This window comes from Saccopteryx bilineata, chromosome X, assembly GCF_036850765.1.
Source record: "Saccopteryx bilineata isolate mSacBil1 chromosome X, mSacBil1_pri_phased_curated, whole genome shotgun sequence".
NCBI lineage: Eukaryota > Metazoa > Chordata > Mammalia > Chiroptera > Emballonuridae > Saccopteryx > Saccopteryx bilineata.
In genome coordinates, this window is record NC_089502.1 from 108,866,596 (window position 1) to 108,882,563 (window position 15,968).

Below are 15,968 nucleotides of genomic sequence, written 5' to 3' on the forward strand. Positions count from 1 at the left end.
GTGACTTCCCGATGACAGCCTTGGTGTCTCTGAATTTGTCAAGGAGGTTCTGTGGGCAGTGAGTGCTTTCCTTGTTGGCTCTCACTGCTGGCAACACTGAGGCCCTTGGTGACAGCTCCTGGCACCATCCCGGGCTGCCGTGCCTTTCCTGAACCCGAGGACTGCAGGCTTCAGGGGAGCCAGGCTCTCTGTTTCCCAGGAGCGGAAGTGGAGACCAAGGTGAGGCTTGCTGGCCTTGCCTCGGGGATCCTGGTCATGACTCCCGGGGACAGTCAGCCAGGGTATCACAACACATGGTCCCGGGGCTCCCCTGGAGATGCTCCCCAGTGCAGCCCCATGCTCCTGGGTCATCTGACCACTGACCTTACCGTTCCCCGGCCGCTGCCTGGCTGAGCCACCTTCCCGTCCTTCAGCCGTGGGCAGGAGGACCGGTGAGGAGGGCCTGCTTGCCCTGCAGTCTTTCCCCTTGGGGGCAGCCTGCCCACGAAGGTCAGGCCATGCAGGGCTGGCGGGGCACTGGATCCTCCCTCACCCAGCTGCGTGACACCCTTTCCTGCGGGAGCGCCTCCTAGTGGTGTGCTCTGAGGATGGGCACAGTCACAGCACCAGCCAGACCCTGTCTCCGCCAGCCTCCGGTGGCCTTCACCCTCTCTGCCTGAGCACTTGGGTCCTTTCCCAGTGAGCATGGGGTGTCTGTGCCCGGCCTGTCTCCAGCAGCTGTGCTGCCCCAAGGGCAACCTCTACCGCGCCCACGAATCGGTGATTACTTCAGCCCTGCTCCCCTGGCTGCGGTCTCGCTGGGCTCAAGGGGACCTGCTGTGACACCCGTTTTGGGTCACAGGGTGGCTGAAACCAGCCTGACCTCCAACCAGCGCAGTGTCCTCCTGCCAGGGAAAGCCCTCCCTGGAGACACTCTGGGCCTGGGAGGAGTCTGTCCCTGCCCTCTCAGAGACCTGTGGCCGCTGGCATGGGGTGGGGGCCTGTAGCGGGAAGAGACGGGCCTGAGCCATGGTCGCCGTGTGCACACGAGGGCTCTGAGGCCAGCATCGGCACCCTGCACCCCGCACGCTTGCTGACCCTGACTTGGTGGCTGCCGCTCCTCTGCCCGCTGGCTCCATGGGGTTCAGAGGGGGCTGCCCTGGAGCCCCCTAACCCCATGTCTTGGAGTGGGGTGAGGCTGGCCGTGCTGGGAGGCCCTGCAGGGACCCCAAGGGTTCTCCAGACTAGTGTTCCCCGTTCCCCTTGTTACGTGCTGGGACCCCCTCAGTGTTGAGGGAAGCGGTGGTGGCAGCCCTACCCTGAGGGTCCAGCGCCCCTCTTTCGCCACCTGGATCCCTCCCAACATCCTGAGGTGGGGGTGATAGGCAGCAGGGAGGGTCAGGTGCAAATGTGTGGCTGGGGCAGGGGTGGAGGCTGGCCGTGGGGCTGTCTGCACTCAGGGCAGACAGGACCTGCATTGAGGGCGTGGGTCCCAATAGAATGCTCTGTTGTCTCCTCCTCTGACTTAGTAGGTGAAATGGGTGCGACCGCTGTGGGGGGGCCATGTGGCTGGGACCTCTCCTCTGTTCCTGGCGCCCATTGGCGAGCAGCAGCTAGGGCATGAGGACTGGGTGACAGCCCGCTGTCTCTGGGCAGGTGGCCAGGCCTCAACACCCAGTGTGCGGGCCTTGCCGATGGCCTGGGGTTGCACCTCCCTGTGTCCTCCTAGCATCCAGGGTGTCCTCTGGGTGCCAGGGGCTCAGGCAGGTCCCAGGCTGTTTGCCCCCAGCAGCCTGGGGTCCCGGCAGATGCTCTCTTTGCTGGTGCTGGCTACTGGTCCTCCACTGGAGCCCCTCACATGACAGTGCTCCCGTCTCACTCCCTCCTGCCCCGTGCCTGTACCAGTCTCAGGCTCAGGCCTGCTCTGTCCTGTAGCCTCTGTCCAGGATCGCCTGTGCTGCTCCCTTCCTTTGCCTTCCTTGTGCCCGGAGTGGCGACCCATCAGGGCCAGGAAGCCGTCTAGAAGCCAGCTCACCGTGATCTGGACAGCCAGCAGGCCTTCCCCAGCATCCTTTGCATCAATGGTGAACTCCACAGGGAGGCTGGCGGGCACGCCGGTGGTGTTGAGCCCAGGGCCACTAGCCTTCACTTTGCTGGCATCGTGTGTAGGCAGCACCTTGACCTTGAAGGGGCTGTTTGTTGGGCCAGGGTATTGTGAGTGGTTAGGAAGGCTCTTGATGCTCCACCTGCCACCCCCACCCTGGCAATGGACGCCCTCTTACCTGCGGGGCACCTCCTCATCCCCATAGAGCACGGAGATGCTGTAGGGCCCTTCACGGCTGGGCACGTAGTTGACCGTCTGGGTGCCATCAGCATTGTCCACCACTTCTACTGGCTCCGCCAGGCCTGGGAGCAGTCCCAAAGACACAGCCTCAGCCAGGTCCCTGAGCCCTCGGTCCCACCACACTGAACGGACAGGGCTCAGCCATGCACCCAGCCCACACTCCAGGCTGCCACCACACTTGGCCCTCATCTACCCAGCCCAGGAATGGCCACAAGCCCTCGTGACACCAGAAACTCATCCGGGGGCCATCCTGGACCCTGGTCCTCTCTCCCTCCTGCCACATCGCTCGGTGTCCAAGCATGTCCGTTCTACCTCCTTCTGGTCCTGTCACCCGAGGCTCCTCTATCAACTGCCTGCACGCCTGCTCCAGCCTCTGCATGCCGGGCCTCTGCTCTCCTTCCCCGGCCCCTCAAAGAGCCCCGTGCCCTCCCAGCCCTGTTCCTACGCATATGGACACTCGCCTTTGGGTCCCTGCACTTTGACCTGAAGTGGTGCCACACCGGCCTTGCTCGTGTCCACCTGGAAGGACTGAGGGAGGTTGGCGCGGACCATGCCCGGGCTCAGGCCAGGCCCAGAACACTTGACCTTGGTTGCGTCTGTCACATCATGCACAGGGACCTTGAAAGGACTGCCTGGGTGGGGGGCACAGGGACGGATTCTGTGTGAGACAGAGTGCAGGGCGAGTGGGCGGTCCCAGTCCGGGCCCAGCCAGCCTGCCTCCTCACCTGGCACCTGGTGGCCGCCGTAGGTGACATTGAGGCTGTAGGTGCCAGCCTCATAGGGGATGTACTCAACCGAGCAGCTGCCGTCCTTGTTATCCATGCAGGACATCTTGGCCTCAGAGGGCCCCTCTACAGCCAGGCCGAGGCCCCCCGTGCCAGCTCCCCTGGGCCAGACAGACAGCCGGTTAGTCCCGGGCTTTCAAGGTCCCTTGCAGCCCCTGCCTCCCCAGGCGCTTGCGCACCTGGTCTCCACAGTGAACTTGTTGGGCTTGTTGGTGGTACCGCTCTGGATGCCTGGCCCATGGACACGCACTCGGGAGGGATCGCAGCCCTCGGTCACAGGCACCTGGAAGGGGCTGCTGGGCACGGGGCTGCCATCGTAGGTCACGTCCACAGAGTGGAGTCCTGCAGGACGGCAGGCCGGTAAGGAGGCCAGGCCAGCCTGCCTGCGCCCCACCTCTCTCGGGAGCCCACACGTACCCTCCTCGTAAGGCGTGTACTCCACTTTGTAGGTGCCGTCCCCGCAGTCCTGCACGTAGGTCTCGGTCAGGTTGCCCGAGGGATTAGCCACACGAGCCTTGACATGTGGCCCTCCGGTTTTCGTCAGAGCCCGGGCATCCACGCTGAACTCGGTGGTGGCCTCCCGGAAGACGCCTACAGGGGGCAACGAGGGGGAGGCATGGGCGCCAGGGGTCCGGGGGCCCTGGGCACCCTCAGTTCCCTTATTTCACAATGGGGGGGCTCACCTTGGCCCTCAATGCCAGGCCCATAGCACTGGACACCTGAGGTGTCTACTGCGGGCTCCACCTGCAGCTTGCTGGGGAAGTTGGGCACAGGCTGGCCACCATATTTGATAGTGACAGTGTAGGCCCCAGGGCAAAGGGGGATGTAGGTGATGGTATGTGTGCCATCGCCGTGGTCCTGTATGTGCACCTCGGCGGGCAGCCCCGCCTCGGAGCGGATCTCAATGGTCAGCTTGGCACTGCCCGCACTGGAGCAATCCACATGGAACTGGCCGGCCTCACCAGCGGTTGCCCGCTCCAGCCCGGGGCCCGAGCACTTGACCTTGGATGCATCAAAGCAAGGAATCACATGGGCCTTGAATGAGGAGCCCGGGATGTGGGTGTCAGCGAAGAGGATATTAATGTTGTAGTCCCCTGGCTCCGTGGGCACATAGGACACAGAGCACGTGCCGTCCCCATTGTCCAGACACTCCAGCTGGGCCTCACAGGGGCCTTCCACCGTCAGGCCCAAGCCGCCTGTGCCGGCACCCTTGGTGTCGATGGTGAAGCGGGCAGGGGAGCCTGCACTGCCCCCCTGGAGCCCTGGCCCAAACGCCTTCACCTGTGGGAAGAGGGACAGGTCAGGAGCTGAAGCCGCACCACCTCCCCGATCTCTGACCCAGACCCCACTTCCACCTGCCCCTTCTTGTTCTGCCTTTCCTCCCCCGTGGACAGGGACACAAGTAGGCCAGGGAGAGCCACAGGCCATAAGGACAACAGTGATGAAGGGTGAAGGCGTGTCTGGAAAAGATGGGCCGGCCCCCGTACCTCAATTACCTTACTGGGCTTGGTAGGGGGCACCGCTTCTAGAGGAAAGGGGCTGCCAGGCACAGGCACGCCATCGTAGGTCACCTCAACCTCGTAGGACCCCTCCTCGCGGGGCACAAAGCGCACGACACTGTTGTCAGCCCCCAGGCCAGGCTCCACCTTGCAGGGCACGGACGCACCCGAGGGGCCCACGATCTTAGATGCCACTTTGCCTTGGCCACCAGCACCCTTTGACTTGACTGTGAATTCTTGGTCTTTGCCAACGTCCACCTCTGTGGGGTTGACGGAAGAAGGGAAAGACCTGTGACACTTCGCCCAGGCAGCCCCTGAGGCATCCTCAGTGACCACGACAAGGGCCCCAACTACTTACTTTCTCCTAGGCCAGACACTTTGATCTTGCTGAGGTCCAAGCTTGGAGACACCCCCAATGAGAAGGGGCTCTTAGGAATAGGGTCCCCTCCATAAGTCACACTGATGCCCACCGGGCCCTGGGAGCGGTGAGAAGGGCAGAGTCACAGGTCATGACCCCGGTCTACTTGGACTGCAGCTTCCCCACTGAGGCACGCGGGGTGGACCGAAAGGCACCGGCCCGCCCCCTTTCAACCCTGGCCCTCCGTGCCCACCATCTCCCAGGTGCGAAACGAGAGGGGCTGGAAGCCTCCTGCAGCAGCCCACCCAGCCCGCTGCTCAAGGGCAGCCAGGGCTTGGTGCTGTAGTGAGCGGGTGCAGCTGTGCGGGGAGGGGCTAGGGCAGCTACCTGCTGTACAGGAGTGTACTTGACCGTGTAGGTGTTATCATGGTGGTCGATGATGTCCACGTCATGCACTGCATCCCCCTTGGCCAGCCCTGAGAACTGGACGTCCAGTTTGCCTTTGCCAGCGGCTTTGGCATTGACCGTGAAGTGGGTGGGTTTGCCAAGCTCAACGCCTGAAGAAACAAAGAGACCACGTCGGGTCACTTGGCCCCAATCCTCCTTGAGGTCCCTGACCTCCCCAGAGGGCGCTCCTCCTCACCAGTGCGGCTGAGGCCAGGGCCCTCGGCCTTCACCTTGCTGGCGTCATGGGAGGGCTCCACCTTGACGCGGATGGGGCTGGTCGGTGTGGCCTGCAGCGGGCGAGAGCAGAGGCCTGAGAGGAGAGCGGCGCCCCAACACCCAGCAGTGTGAGGGGTGGGAAGCAGCAACACCCACCTGGTCAGCAAAGAGAACCATGATGGTGTAGCTGCCAGCCCCACGGGGCGTGTACTTGACCGTAAAGGTGTCATTGTCATTGCGAATGATGTCAAAGTCGATGTCGGCCTCGGCGGGGCCAACCACGCCAGGGGCACACTTGATGCCGATGCTGACATCGCCTGTAGCAGGAAAGGGAGTGGAGTGGAGGCTGGGGCCTCACGTCGACGCCTCGCCCGCTGGTCCACCCCCCGGAGGCAGGGCCTTACCCTGGCCGGCTTCCGTGCAGTCCACAGTGAAGTAGGTGGGCTCATGAGCCTTCAGTCCTGTCTTGGCCACTCCTGGGCCGTACACCTTGACCTTGTTTGGGTGGCTGCCAGCTCCCACGTTCACCTGCACAGGACAAAGGTAAGTGCAAGGGCGTGACCAGCCTACAGAGGCAGGGGGTTCCTTCCTCCACTGCTGGCTGACACGCAAAATGTGCAACCACCTTGGGAAGGGCTCTAGTGGCTCCTCAAATCATTAACCATAAAATGACCATATGAGATCATTGTCTGCACACTTGTACCCAAATGTTCATAGTGGCACTACTCACAACAGCCAAAAGGTAAAACACACCAAAGGCCCATCAAAGAATAACTGAATGAATTGTGGTCTAATCCATACAATGGAATATCATTCAGCCATGAAAAGGTGGTAAGCGCCTGGCCTGTGGCGGTGAGGTGGATGGGGCGTCGACCTGGAATGCTGAGGTCCCCGGTTCAAATCCCCGGGCTTTCCCAGTCAAGGCACATATGCGAAGCAATTATAAGCTGATGCTTCCTGTCCCCCTCCACTTCTCTCCCTCTTTCTCTCTCTCTCTCTCTCTCTCTCCCTCTTTCCTCTAAAATCAGTAAATAAAATCTTAAAAGCAAAAACAAAATGGCCCTGGTTGGACAGCTCAATTGGTTAAGCAGGGGTCCCCAAACTTTTTACACAGGGGGCCAGTTCACTGTCCCTCAGACCATTGGAGGGCCGGACTATAAAAAAAAACTATGAACAAATCCTTATGCACACTGCACATATCTTAAAGTAAAAAAAACAAAACAGGTACAAATACAATACTTAAAGAACAAGTAAATTTAAATCAACAAACTGACCAGTATTTCAATGGCAACTATGGGCCTGTTTTTGGCTAATGAGATGGTCAATGGGCTCCTCTCACTGACCCAATGAAAGAGGTGCCCCTTCTGGAAGTGCGGCAGGGGTCAGATAAATGGCCTCAGGGGGCCGCATGCGGCCAGCGTGCTGTAGTTTGGGGACCCCTGGGTTAGAGCATCATCCTAAAGCACAGAGGTTGGCGGTTCGATCCTTGCTCAGGGCACATACAGGAACAGATTGATGTTCCTGTCTTTCACTCTCTCTCTTCCTCTCTTAAAAAAAAAGTCCATAAAAATTAAAAAAAAAAACAGAAAGAAAAGGCAGGAAGTACGGATTCATGCTAATGTGTAGAAAAACCACAATGAAAACATAACGTTGAGTGAAAGCAACCGGATACAAGAGGCCAGATATTGCATGATTCGATCTCTAGCAAATGTCCAGAACAGACAAGCCCACAGTCAGGAAGCAGGTTAGTGGTTTCTCAGGGCAGGGGGAGGAAGACTTCGGGGGCAGAGGAGTGTCTGTTTGGGATGATGGAAACGATATAGCCTTCAATTGTGGTGAGGACTGCATAGCTCTGAATGGCCTCAGAACTACTGAGCTGTGTGCTTGACATGGGTGAGTTGTAGGGGACTCAGTTTATAGCGAACAGATCTAGATGAAAACCAAGCAGGGACCCTAGGGAGATGTGCTAAGGACTGTTCGAGTCCTGCAGAGAGCTGGCTCACCCGGAAGGGGCTGTTGGGGATGCTGACGCCTCCCCAGGACACCATGGCTGTGTGCTTCACGGGCTTCCTGGGCACGTAGGAGCAGCTATAGGTGCCGTTGCCATTGTCCTTGACTGATGCCTCCACGGGGCAGCCCTCGTTGTCCTGGAACGTAGGCGGTGAACTGGTCAGTGCCCAGATCTGGGGACCTGCCCGCCCCTCACTCCACGCCATGGTTGGGGGCCCCACCTGCACTTGAACCCGGAGAGGGGCCTTCCCGCCGTGCTTAGCATCCACGGTGAACTCTGCTGGTTTGTTGACAGCCATGCCTGTCTTCTCCAACCCAGGGCCACGTGCCTTTACCTGTTGGGAGGCCACCCAGATCTCAGGGGACCACATGCACAGAGTGGCAGGAACACAATGCTAGTGATAGCAGCCCAGGGTCCGGACCCAGTCAGCCCAGACCCCAAGCAGAGGCAAATGGGGCTCAGACCCAGGCCAGCAGCATGTGCCCTTTACCCTGTCTGGATGGAAGTCCTGCGGTGCCTCTCGGATGTCAGCCATGAAGAGACTGAGGCCTAGGCCAGCAGTCCAGCTCCAGGTACAGTAACGGTGAAAATCCAGTGTTACTTTTCAGTCCTTTAAGGCTTTCAGAGCCCCTGGTTGTCAATCCTCATGAAGCCTCAGGATGTGCATGCCTTCCAGGGGTCCTCAAACTTTTTACACAGGGGGTCAGTTCACTGTCCCTCAGACCGTTTTGTGGGCTGCCACATACAGTGCTCCTCTCACTGACCACCAATGAAAGAGGTGCCCCTTCTGGAAGTGCTGCGAGAGCCGGATAAATGGCCTCAGGGGGCTGCATTGCGGCCCGTGGGCCGTAGTTTGGGGACGCCTGCTAGGCTATCCTCTTGGAGGCTGCGTGGTTGGTGCTGGGACCCCACTGGCTCAATAGGCACCCTCTCTCACTTGACAGCTGGCTATTGTGCAGCCTGGGGTTCAATGCCAGGGCACCTCTGGACCTGCCCTGTGCTGTCCTCGCTTCCCCTGAGCCTGTCAGGAGGACCAAGTTCATGGTGGTCAGGAGTGGTGCTTCTCGGCTCAACCCTTTACCCCACCAGCACGGGCACTCACTCCTCCCTGTACCCGCCCCCCACTTGCAGGATACAGCTCAGCTCCCCAACAGAGTCCTGCTCAGGTGGTACCCCCCGATGGAAGCAGAACCATGGCCTGCTGCACCACAGTCCACTGCTGCCCCCTGCTGTGTCTTCTGCACTGGTGGAGCATTTGGGAGGGAAGGGGAATGTGGATGATGGGCCTGAGTCCTGGGGAGTGGGACTACATGAGCCCTGGGTTTCTGCATGGAGGGGCGACCCAGAGCCCTAGGGGGCTTTCGGGAGGAGGATCCCCTTGGAGTTCTCAAGGAAGGGTAGTCCTAGAGCCCTGGAAAATACCAGGTGGATGCCTTCAAGTCTGGGCTTCCCTTGGGGGTCCAGAGAGCCCTCGAAACCTTTAGGTTGGGGTACCCAGAGCACTAGGGACCAGTGAAGTACCCTTATAGGGCTCCCAAGCTCTGGGGTTTGGGTGTGAAGCATGGGAGTGAGGGTGTGCACAGCCCTCGGGACAACTGGAGGCAGTACAAGAGCACTCAGGGTCTCAGGAAGCCCTGGGGAGTGAGACCAAGCCTGAGAAGGAATCCTTGGGGAAATCTGGGCTTCTGAGGAGCTATCAGGATTCCCTGGGATGGGTGTTCTCAGACCCCTGGGGCAGGAGGCCCGAAGTCCCTTGGCTGAGAGCCCTCAGCAATCCATCTGGCACATGGTGATGGATATGGTTGCCCTTGGGGAATAAATTAATGAAAAGGGGGACACTGTGTCACATGGGTGTTGCCTCTTTTCTCATGCCAGACACGACCGTGGTTGGCAAGCATAACTACCTAGCTTTCCTGTTTGGTGAAACAAATGAAGACTAGAGCCATCTCTCCTCTTCCTTGGGATGTCCCAAGCCCAGCTTCCCTTCCTCTCACGCTGTCCCTTTTCTACACCCCAGCTACTCCAGAGCCTTGGCATGTCAACCTTGCCACTTCCCCAGACCTGACATGGGGTTTTGCTAGGCTCTACTTACCTCTCCAGCGTAACTGCAGGTAGTGTTTGTGGGGGGGTCCCTCCTGACATACTTGATTAGGGATCAGTTGTTGAAACCAGCTGTGTCACCTTGCTCCTCTGGGGTCCTGGTGCACTAGCTACCTGCCTACTTGTTCTGTTCCTCCCCCATACAGGCTCATCTGATGCGATCATCAGCCCTATTGTCGGTGATGACGCTGCATTTCCTGCCCTTGTCTACCGCCCGCCATAGAGCACCAGGGCTGAGCCCTTGCACTGGGATGCTGAGGGGCAGTCCGCAGGTCTGGGGAGTCCATGCCACAGGTGGCTGTGCACTGGGGGACAAGCCAGGCAAGAGTGGCTTGCAGCAAATATGGGAGGCTGCAGCTATGGGAGTGATGAGAAAAATAGAGGCAATTCATTTCTTTCATTCTTTTTTATATTCTAAATGTACAAAAAGCATGTATTACTTTTAGAAAAACACAAAAAATGTGGGGAGAGACTAGGATGCAGCAAAGAGAAATGGCCAGGAGCTGAGGGTAAGTGCGTCCCAGTCTCGGACAGATCCGAGCTTGCCGTGGCCAGACACTGAGAGCCCCAAAGGCTCAGGAGCCCAGGGTGCACATGCTGGTGCTGCACGGGCACTGTGCCAGGTGAGAGTCTGGCATCTGATGAGTCATACCACCTGTAGCAAGGAGCCAGTCAGAGGTGAAACGGACTGATGCCAAGGCCCAACCTGTTCTAGAAGCCCTGGACTCATCTCTGCTTCCCAGCTGCTTGCATGGAGCAGATGTCAGCCCCTCCATGCTTTCCCAAACTTTGCTGAAAGTGTATCAACAGGATGAATAGTCTCACATGGCATTCTACCCTGGGTTTCCTTAGTACTCACTTAAAAATATACATGTAAAATTCTAAGATTATGAAATAACTATGACAGAAAACCTGGACATAAAAATATAGTCAGTTGAAGAATAGGATTATCCAGAGGTGATGGGGCATTTCAGAACCTTCCCCATATCATTAAACAAGTGGCTTTATAGGAAAAAAAGGTCCACCGGGCACATGCTGCCCTTAAACACTGAGGTTGGTGTCAACTCTTCCTGGTTAAAGCATCCACAGCCAGCATTATGCATGCAGCAGCCTCACCTGCATTTCCAACTGGGCTTTTCACATCCGATGGTACAGCAGTTATTTTCGTAAGTACAGTGTGTCCGTAAAGTCATGGTGCACTTTTGACCGGTCACAGGAAAGCAACAAAAGACGACAGAAATGTGAAATCTGCACCAAATAAAAGGAAAACCCTCCCAGTTTCTGTAGGATGATGTGGCAGCATGTGCACATGCACAGATGACGTAACACCGTGTATACAGCGGAGCAGGCCACGGCCAATGCCAGTCGAGATGTGGACAGTAGAAGAAAGTTCAGTGTGTTCTGTGGCTCGCTAAATTCGAATCCATGACCAAAGTGCAACGTGAATATCAGCGCGTTTATAACGAAGCGCCACCACATAGGAATAACATTACTCGGTGGGATAAGCAGTTGAAGGAAACCGGCAGTTTGGTGGAGAAACCCCGTTCTGGTAGGATGTCAGTCAGTGACGAGTCTGTAGAGGCTATACAGGATAGCTACCTAAGGAGCCCTAAAAAATCTTTGCGTGAGCCCACATCGAACTGCACTGAATAGGTACAAAACTGGGAGGGTTTTCCTTTTATTTGGTGCAGATTTCACATTTCTATCGTCTTTTGTTGCTTTCCTGTGACCGGTCAAAAGTGCACCATGACTTTACGGACACACTGTAGTTACAAGAGGTCTGGGAGTGGACCCCACAAGCAAAGCACAAACGTGTGTGTAGGTAGAATGTGATCCCCACCCCAAACCCAAAGCAAGAAGGGAGAACCAACAGAGTCAAGTGGCGATCCTGGAAACCCAGGGTATGGGCCCCAAGCAGAGGAGCCCAACCCCTCCCCCAGCAGGAAGAGCCCACACGTTAAAAATAAATGGTCTTTTTATTGTGTCCACGAAAACAAAAGTCAGGGTGGCCTTTGGTTAATCCCCCAACAAGGTGACAAGAACAGGAGGCATGCGATGACAACTATGTTCTCCTCTCCAGGAGAAAGGTCTTGCCCTCCTGGGCCCTAAGGGTCATAGGCAAGCAGGGTCAGGAGACTCCAGAGGAAGGCTTACCCAGGCACACCATGATGTCGAGGGCCTGGGTCTGCTGCCTCCCTGGCAGGACAAGGCAGGATGAGGCAGGACAAGGCAGCACAAGACAGGGGTAGCAAGCACTGCCCCAGGCCAGGTCCAGCACCCCCAAGCTAGAACACAGAGAAAAACCCCCACCCCCACCCCCAGCAAACACTAAGGCAATTGGCCAAGACTTCTAAGAGCAGCTGGCCACAAAGCCAGCCAGACTCTTAGGGCTCCATCTGAAAGGGGTTGCCATCCTCAGGCTGCATGGAGTAATACACCAAGAGCAAGAAGGCAGCAAAAACCAAGAAAAGGAGCAACTGGCCCCAGAGTGGAACCTGGCGGTCCTGGCCCACACCAGCCCCAGGGGCCTGCTTTTCTGGCCGAATGGCACGGCGGGTGAGCCATGAGGGTGGGGAAGATGAGGAAGATAACCCAGAAGAAGTGGAGGAGGATGTGGGATAATAGGACAGGCTCAGGGAGCTTCTGGAGACGTTAGAAGCAGGGCGGTAGTGTGCGATGTTCTGGTAGGCACTGTCCCGGCCATATACGGGGCGTTCCCTGAGGCAAAGAGAGGAGCAGATGCGCCAGGAGGGCCTGGGCCCAGAATCAATCCTGGTCACTGGCCCTCCTCACTACTTACCTATTCTTGCCCTCCTCTTCTGAAGAGAGAAGACTGTCATCACGCACCTAAAGAAGAGAATCAGGGTGAAGAGACTGATGGGCAAGGTCAGCGTGGTCCTGTCATATCTCTCAGTCCAAACTCCCCTGGCTGGCCTATTCTGACCATGGCTTAAAGGTCAGGGCCCTGTCCCCATCCAGAACCATTCTGAACTCCTTCCTGGTCTTATTTCTGTGGGGGCTTAGCCAGTTATTCAGTAACCGTCCTGGCTGCTTGCATACTACTTTCTGCCCCAGGATTCTCAGAAAGAGCTCAAATCTAGATCCCAAACTAGGGTGTAGAGCAGGGGTCCCCAAACTACGGCCCGCGGGCCACATGCGGCCCCCTGAAGCCATTTATCCGGCCCCCACCGCACTTCCGGAAGGGGCACCTCTTTCATTGGTGGTCAGTGAGAGAAGCCCATTGACCATCTCATTAGCCAAAAGCAGGCCCGTAGTTCCCATTGAAATACTGGTCAGTTTGTTTATTTAAATTTACTTGTTCTTTATTTTAAATATTGTATTTGTTCCCGTTTCGTTTTTTTACTTTAAAATAAGATATGTGCAGTGTGCATAGGGATTTGTTCATAGTTTTTTTTTATAGTCCGGCCCTCCAACGGTTTAAGGGACAGTGAATTGGCCCCCTGTGTAAAAAGTTTGGGGACCCCTGGTGTAGAGCATGTCTCAAGTGCTCTAGTCAAATAGTTCTGACATCCCTCCAAAGGAAGACCCTGATCAGACAGGTGTCTGCTGACCTCATTTCTCCCTGGAGGCTTGAGAGCCACCATTTGTATCCAGGGACCCCCTTGATTTATCCAAACCCAGCTATGACCCCCTTAGATTGTACCCAAGTACTGGGTACCCAACAGCTAGCTCACCTGGTGGTGAAAGGTGTCAGCATCTGAGAGTGAAGCCGAGGGCTGGCGGACACCCTTGGATGTGAACACAAACTCAGGTTCCCCATAAGTCCTGGTGTTCATGTAACTCTCCTCATAGTAGTCATCATTATAGCCTTGAAAGGGGGGGGGGGCAAAGGTAGCAGAGGGGGCAGTGGTGTCCCCCACCTGGCCCAATGGCCTTAATTTGAATCCCATTTGGGATCTGTGATGGTTTCTCCCCACCGGACTGCTGAGAGGCAGTGGGAATTGAGGTCTCAGGTTCTCCCTGATACTGGGGTTCCTGAGGGAGTGGAATGGAAATGTCAGGGCCCAACCCACTGCTGCCTTACCCTTGCTCTGGTAAAGTAAGGCGTCCTCTTTCTTGGGCAAATCGTACATATCCGAGTTCACTGATGATGAATCTACGTCTGAATGTGGGGGGGGGGGAGCAAGACCATTTGCCCCCAAGCTCTTTTTCCCCTGCCCCTCCTGGCCAGCGCCCCCAGCCACACCCGCGCGACCCAATCCACCCTAACCCTGTTTCCACAGGCAGCCAGGTGGAGCTCCGGGGCGGGGACCTCACCAGAGAACCGATAGGAGTGAGAGGATGCAGACGAATTTGGGGGCGAAAGCCTCCGTCTCTGGGTCTCGTACTCGAAGATTTTCTTTTCGTAGAGCTTGCGAGTGGAGCCTGGCCAGACACGCAGCGCAGGGCCGTCAGGGGTGTGGGTACAGAGGGACTCCCAGGAGGGGGCGCGAAGTAGACTGGCCTGGCCATGGGAACGAGGCTGGGGCCCGAGGAGGGGTGAGGGGGAGGCTCAGGGCCAAGCGCGGGGAAGGGGCCCGCCCGCCGCCGCGTACCCACGACAGGCCCGTGCGGGATGTTGTACTGGCGCAGCACGGCGGCCAGCTCAGCGTCCGACAGCACCGCGTAGTCATCCATGGCGGCAGGCGGAGGCCTAGGGGCAGCCTGGGCCTGGCGAGACAGGCCTAGCTACGACTGCCTCGGACCGCGGTTGGGGAAGCGCGAGCGCCTCGGGAACGGCAGCACTCGCGTCACGCCGACATCACGCTCACGTCGCAACCTCGGAATCCACGGGCTGCGCGCGCCGAGCAAGGCGGAGCTAGTCCGCGGGGGAAGAAGCCAGCGCAGTGGGCGGGGCCGATGAGCAGACCTCACCGAAGGGTGGGATTGGCTGGAGGTGAAAGAGGAGCGGGGCGGGGCGGTGAGCCGGAGCCGAAGCGGCGCAGACCAGTTGGACCGTGCGAGGGGGCGGGGCCGCGCGCCTAGGGAAAGGATTAGGTTGGCGAGGCAGGCATCACACGCTGTGAAGTCTGGGCTACGTGTGAGAAAGGGGCGGGGCCTGAGTGTAAGGGGAATAAGAGTAGACGCGTCTGGACATGGGAGCGGGGCGGGACCAGCGAGCCTAGTCATCACCCGCTGCGTGTTCCGGCGAGAAGTGAAGAGGAGTGGGGCCCCTGCGAGTGGAACCCGCAGAAACCGACCAGGGCCTGGGAGCGGGGCGGGGCTGGCGTGCTGGGTGTGGCTTGCCTTTCCAGAGTCACGTGGGCCCGCCCCATCTTCGCGGCTCCCGCTACCGCGGGCTCCAGAATCTGGGGTTCCCCGGCCACACCCTGGCATGTCTTACGGGCAGTAGCGGGAAGCGGCCCAATCCTAAGGGTTAACCCATGAAGAGCGCGGGTCCTGAGCCAAGTGCTGCTGTGAGCGTTTTGAGAGCGTGCACCACACTAGGGAAGCACCCCCGACAGAGCCTGGGGCCTAGGTTACCCCCAGGCTCCCCTCCACCCTCTCAAGACTCCCCTATTCCTGGCCGGCCTTTCCGCTCTGCATGGCTCTGGCCTGTGCACCTGCGCCTGGCGGTCCCCACCACCTCCCTCCTTCCCTGCTCCACCCAGGAGGAAGTGGGGCACTAGGCCAGGAGGCTGCCAGCACTCCAGGAGCTAACAGTCTTGGAAGAGGCCAGCGTGCCAGTGGGCACTGGCAGAGGGCACTGTGTGATGTGTGCACAGACAGCAAATGTTTGGCTGGGGTTGCCGTCCACCTGGGGCACTGAGGGTTTCCACACCTCTCTGAATGGCCCCTGAGCCCAGTGTGACACAGGAGGCAACCAGGCGGGGAGCCATGGGGGCCTTTCCATACCAAGAGTGGCCTCTTTAGGGCTTCCAAAAAAGCTTAGCAGGCTCTGAACACTTGGGTCTGGGTGGGCTTCCGTGTAATGGTAGCGAACCACAGAATGCACCAAGGCCTACTGAGGAGCCTAGACTGTCACTAGGAGCTGGTAAGGGCACTTGTCGGTAAAGAGCTGTCCCGTGGAGTTTGGGAAACTGTCTCATGCAGATTCTAAACAAAGACAACCAGTGGAGTGTGGGGCCAACTGAGGTGCCCCTCCCCAGGCAGGCCCATAACTCAGAGCATGGGAAGATGAGGTGCTACCCTTGCTCTCATAGATGACAGCTGGTGGCGGGGAGCAGAAAAGAGGAGGGCTCTGGTTCAGATTCAGGCTGGCTAGCCC

At 58.1% G+C, this 15,968-nt stretch overlaps 2 protein-coding genes across 2 annotated transcripts; both read right to left on the bottom strand.

Annotated features, from left to right (window-relative positions):
* Positions 1 to 1,738: 1,738 nt before the first annotated feature.
* LOC136317778 (filamin-A-like) lies at positions 1,739 to 8,182 on the bottom strand. Its single transcript, XM_066250517.1, has 16 exons — positions 8,130 to 8,182; positions 7,860 to 7,973; positions 7,632 to 7,775; positions 6,033 to 6,156; positions 5,785 to 5,945; positions 5,609 to 5,699; positions 5,353 to 5,522; positions 4,966 to 5,083; positions 4,605 to 4,867; positions 3,792 to 4,389; positions 3,526 to 3,699; positions 3,288 to 3,450; positions 3,049 to 3,209; positions 2,785 to 2,955; positions 2,262 to 2,385; positions 1,739 to 2,171 (listed from the first exon to the last, which is right to left on the bottom strand). Exons 1-16 carry the CDS (start codon positions 8,172 to 8,174, stop codon positions 1,739 to 1,741), a joined length of 3,054 nt encoding a protein of 1,017 aa, XP_066106614.1. The 5' UTR covers positions 8,175 to 8,182.
* Positions 8,183 to 11,696: 3,514 nt separating this feature from the next.
* EMD (emerin) lies at positions 11,697 to 14,556 on the bottom strand. Its single transcript, XM_066250112.1, has 6 exons — positions 14,296 to 14,556; positions 14,018 to 14,125; positions 13,785 to 13,862; positions 13,435 to 13,568; positions 12,540 to 12,586; positions 11,697 to 12,457 (listed from the first exon to the last, which is right to left on the bottom strand). The coding sequence occupies exons 1-6, from the start codon at positions 14,375 to 14,377 to the stop codon at positions 12,124 to 12,126; spliced, it is 783 nt and encodes a 260-aa protein (XP_066106209.1). The 5' UTR covers positions 14,378 to 14,556; the 3' UTR covers positions 11,697 to 12,123.
* Between the last annotated feature and the right edge of the window lie 1,412 nt (positions 14,557 to 15,968).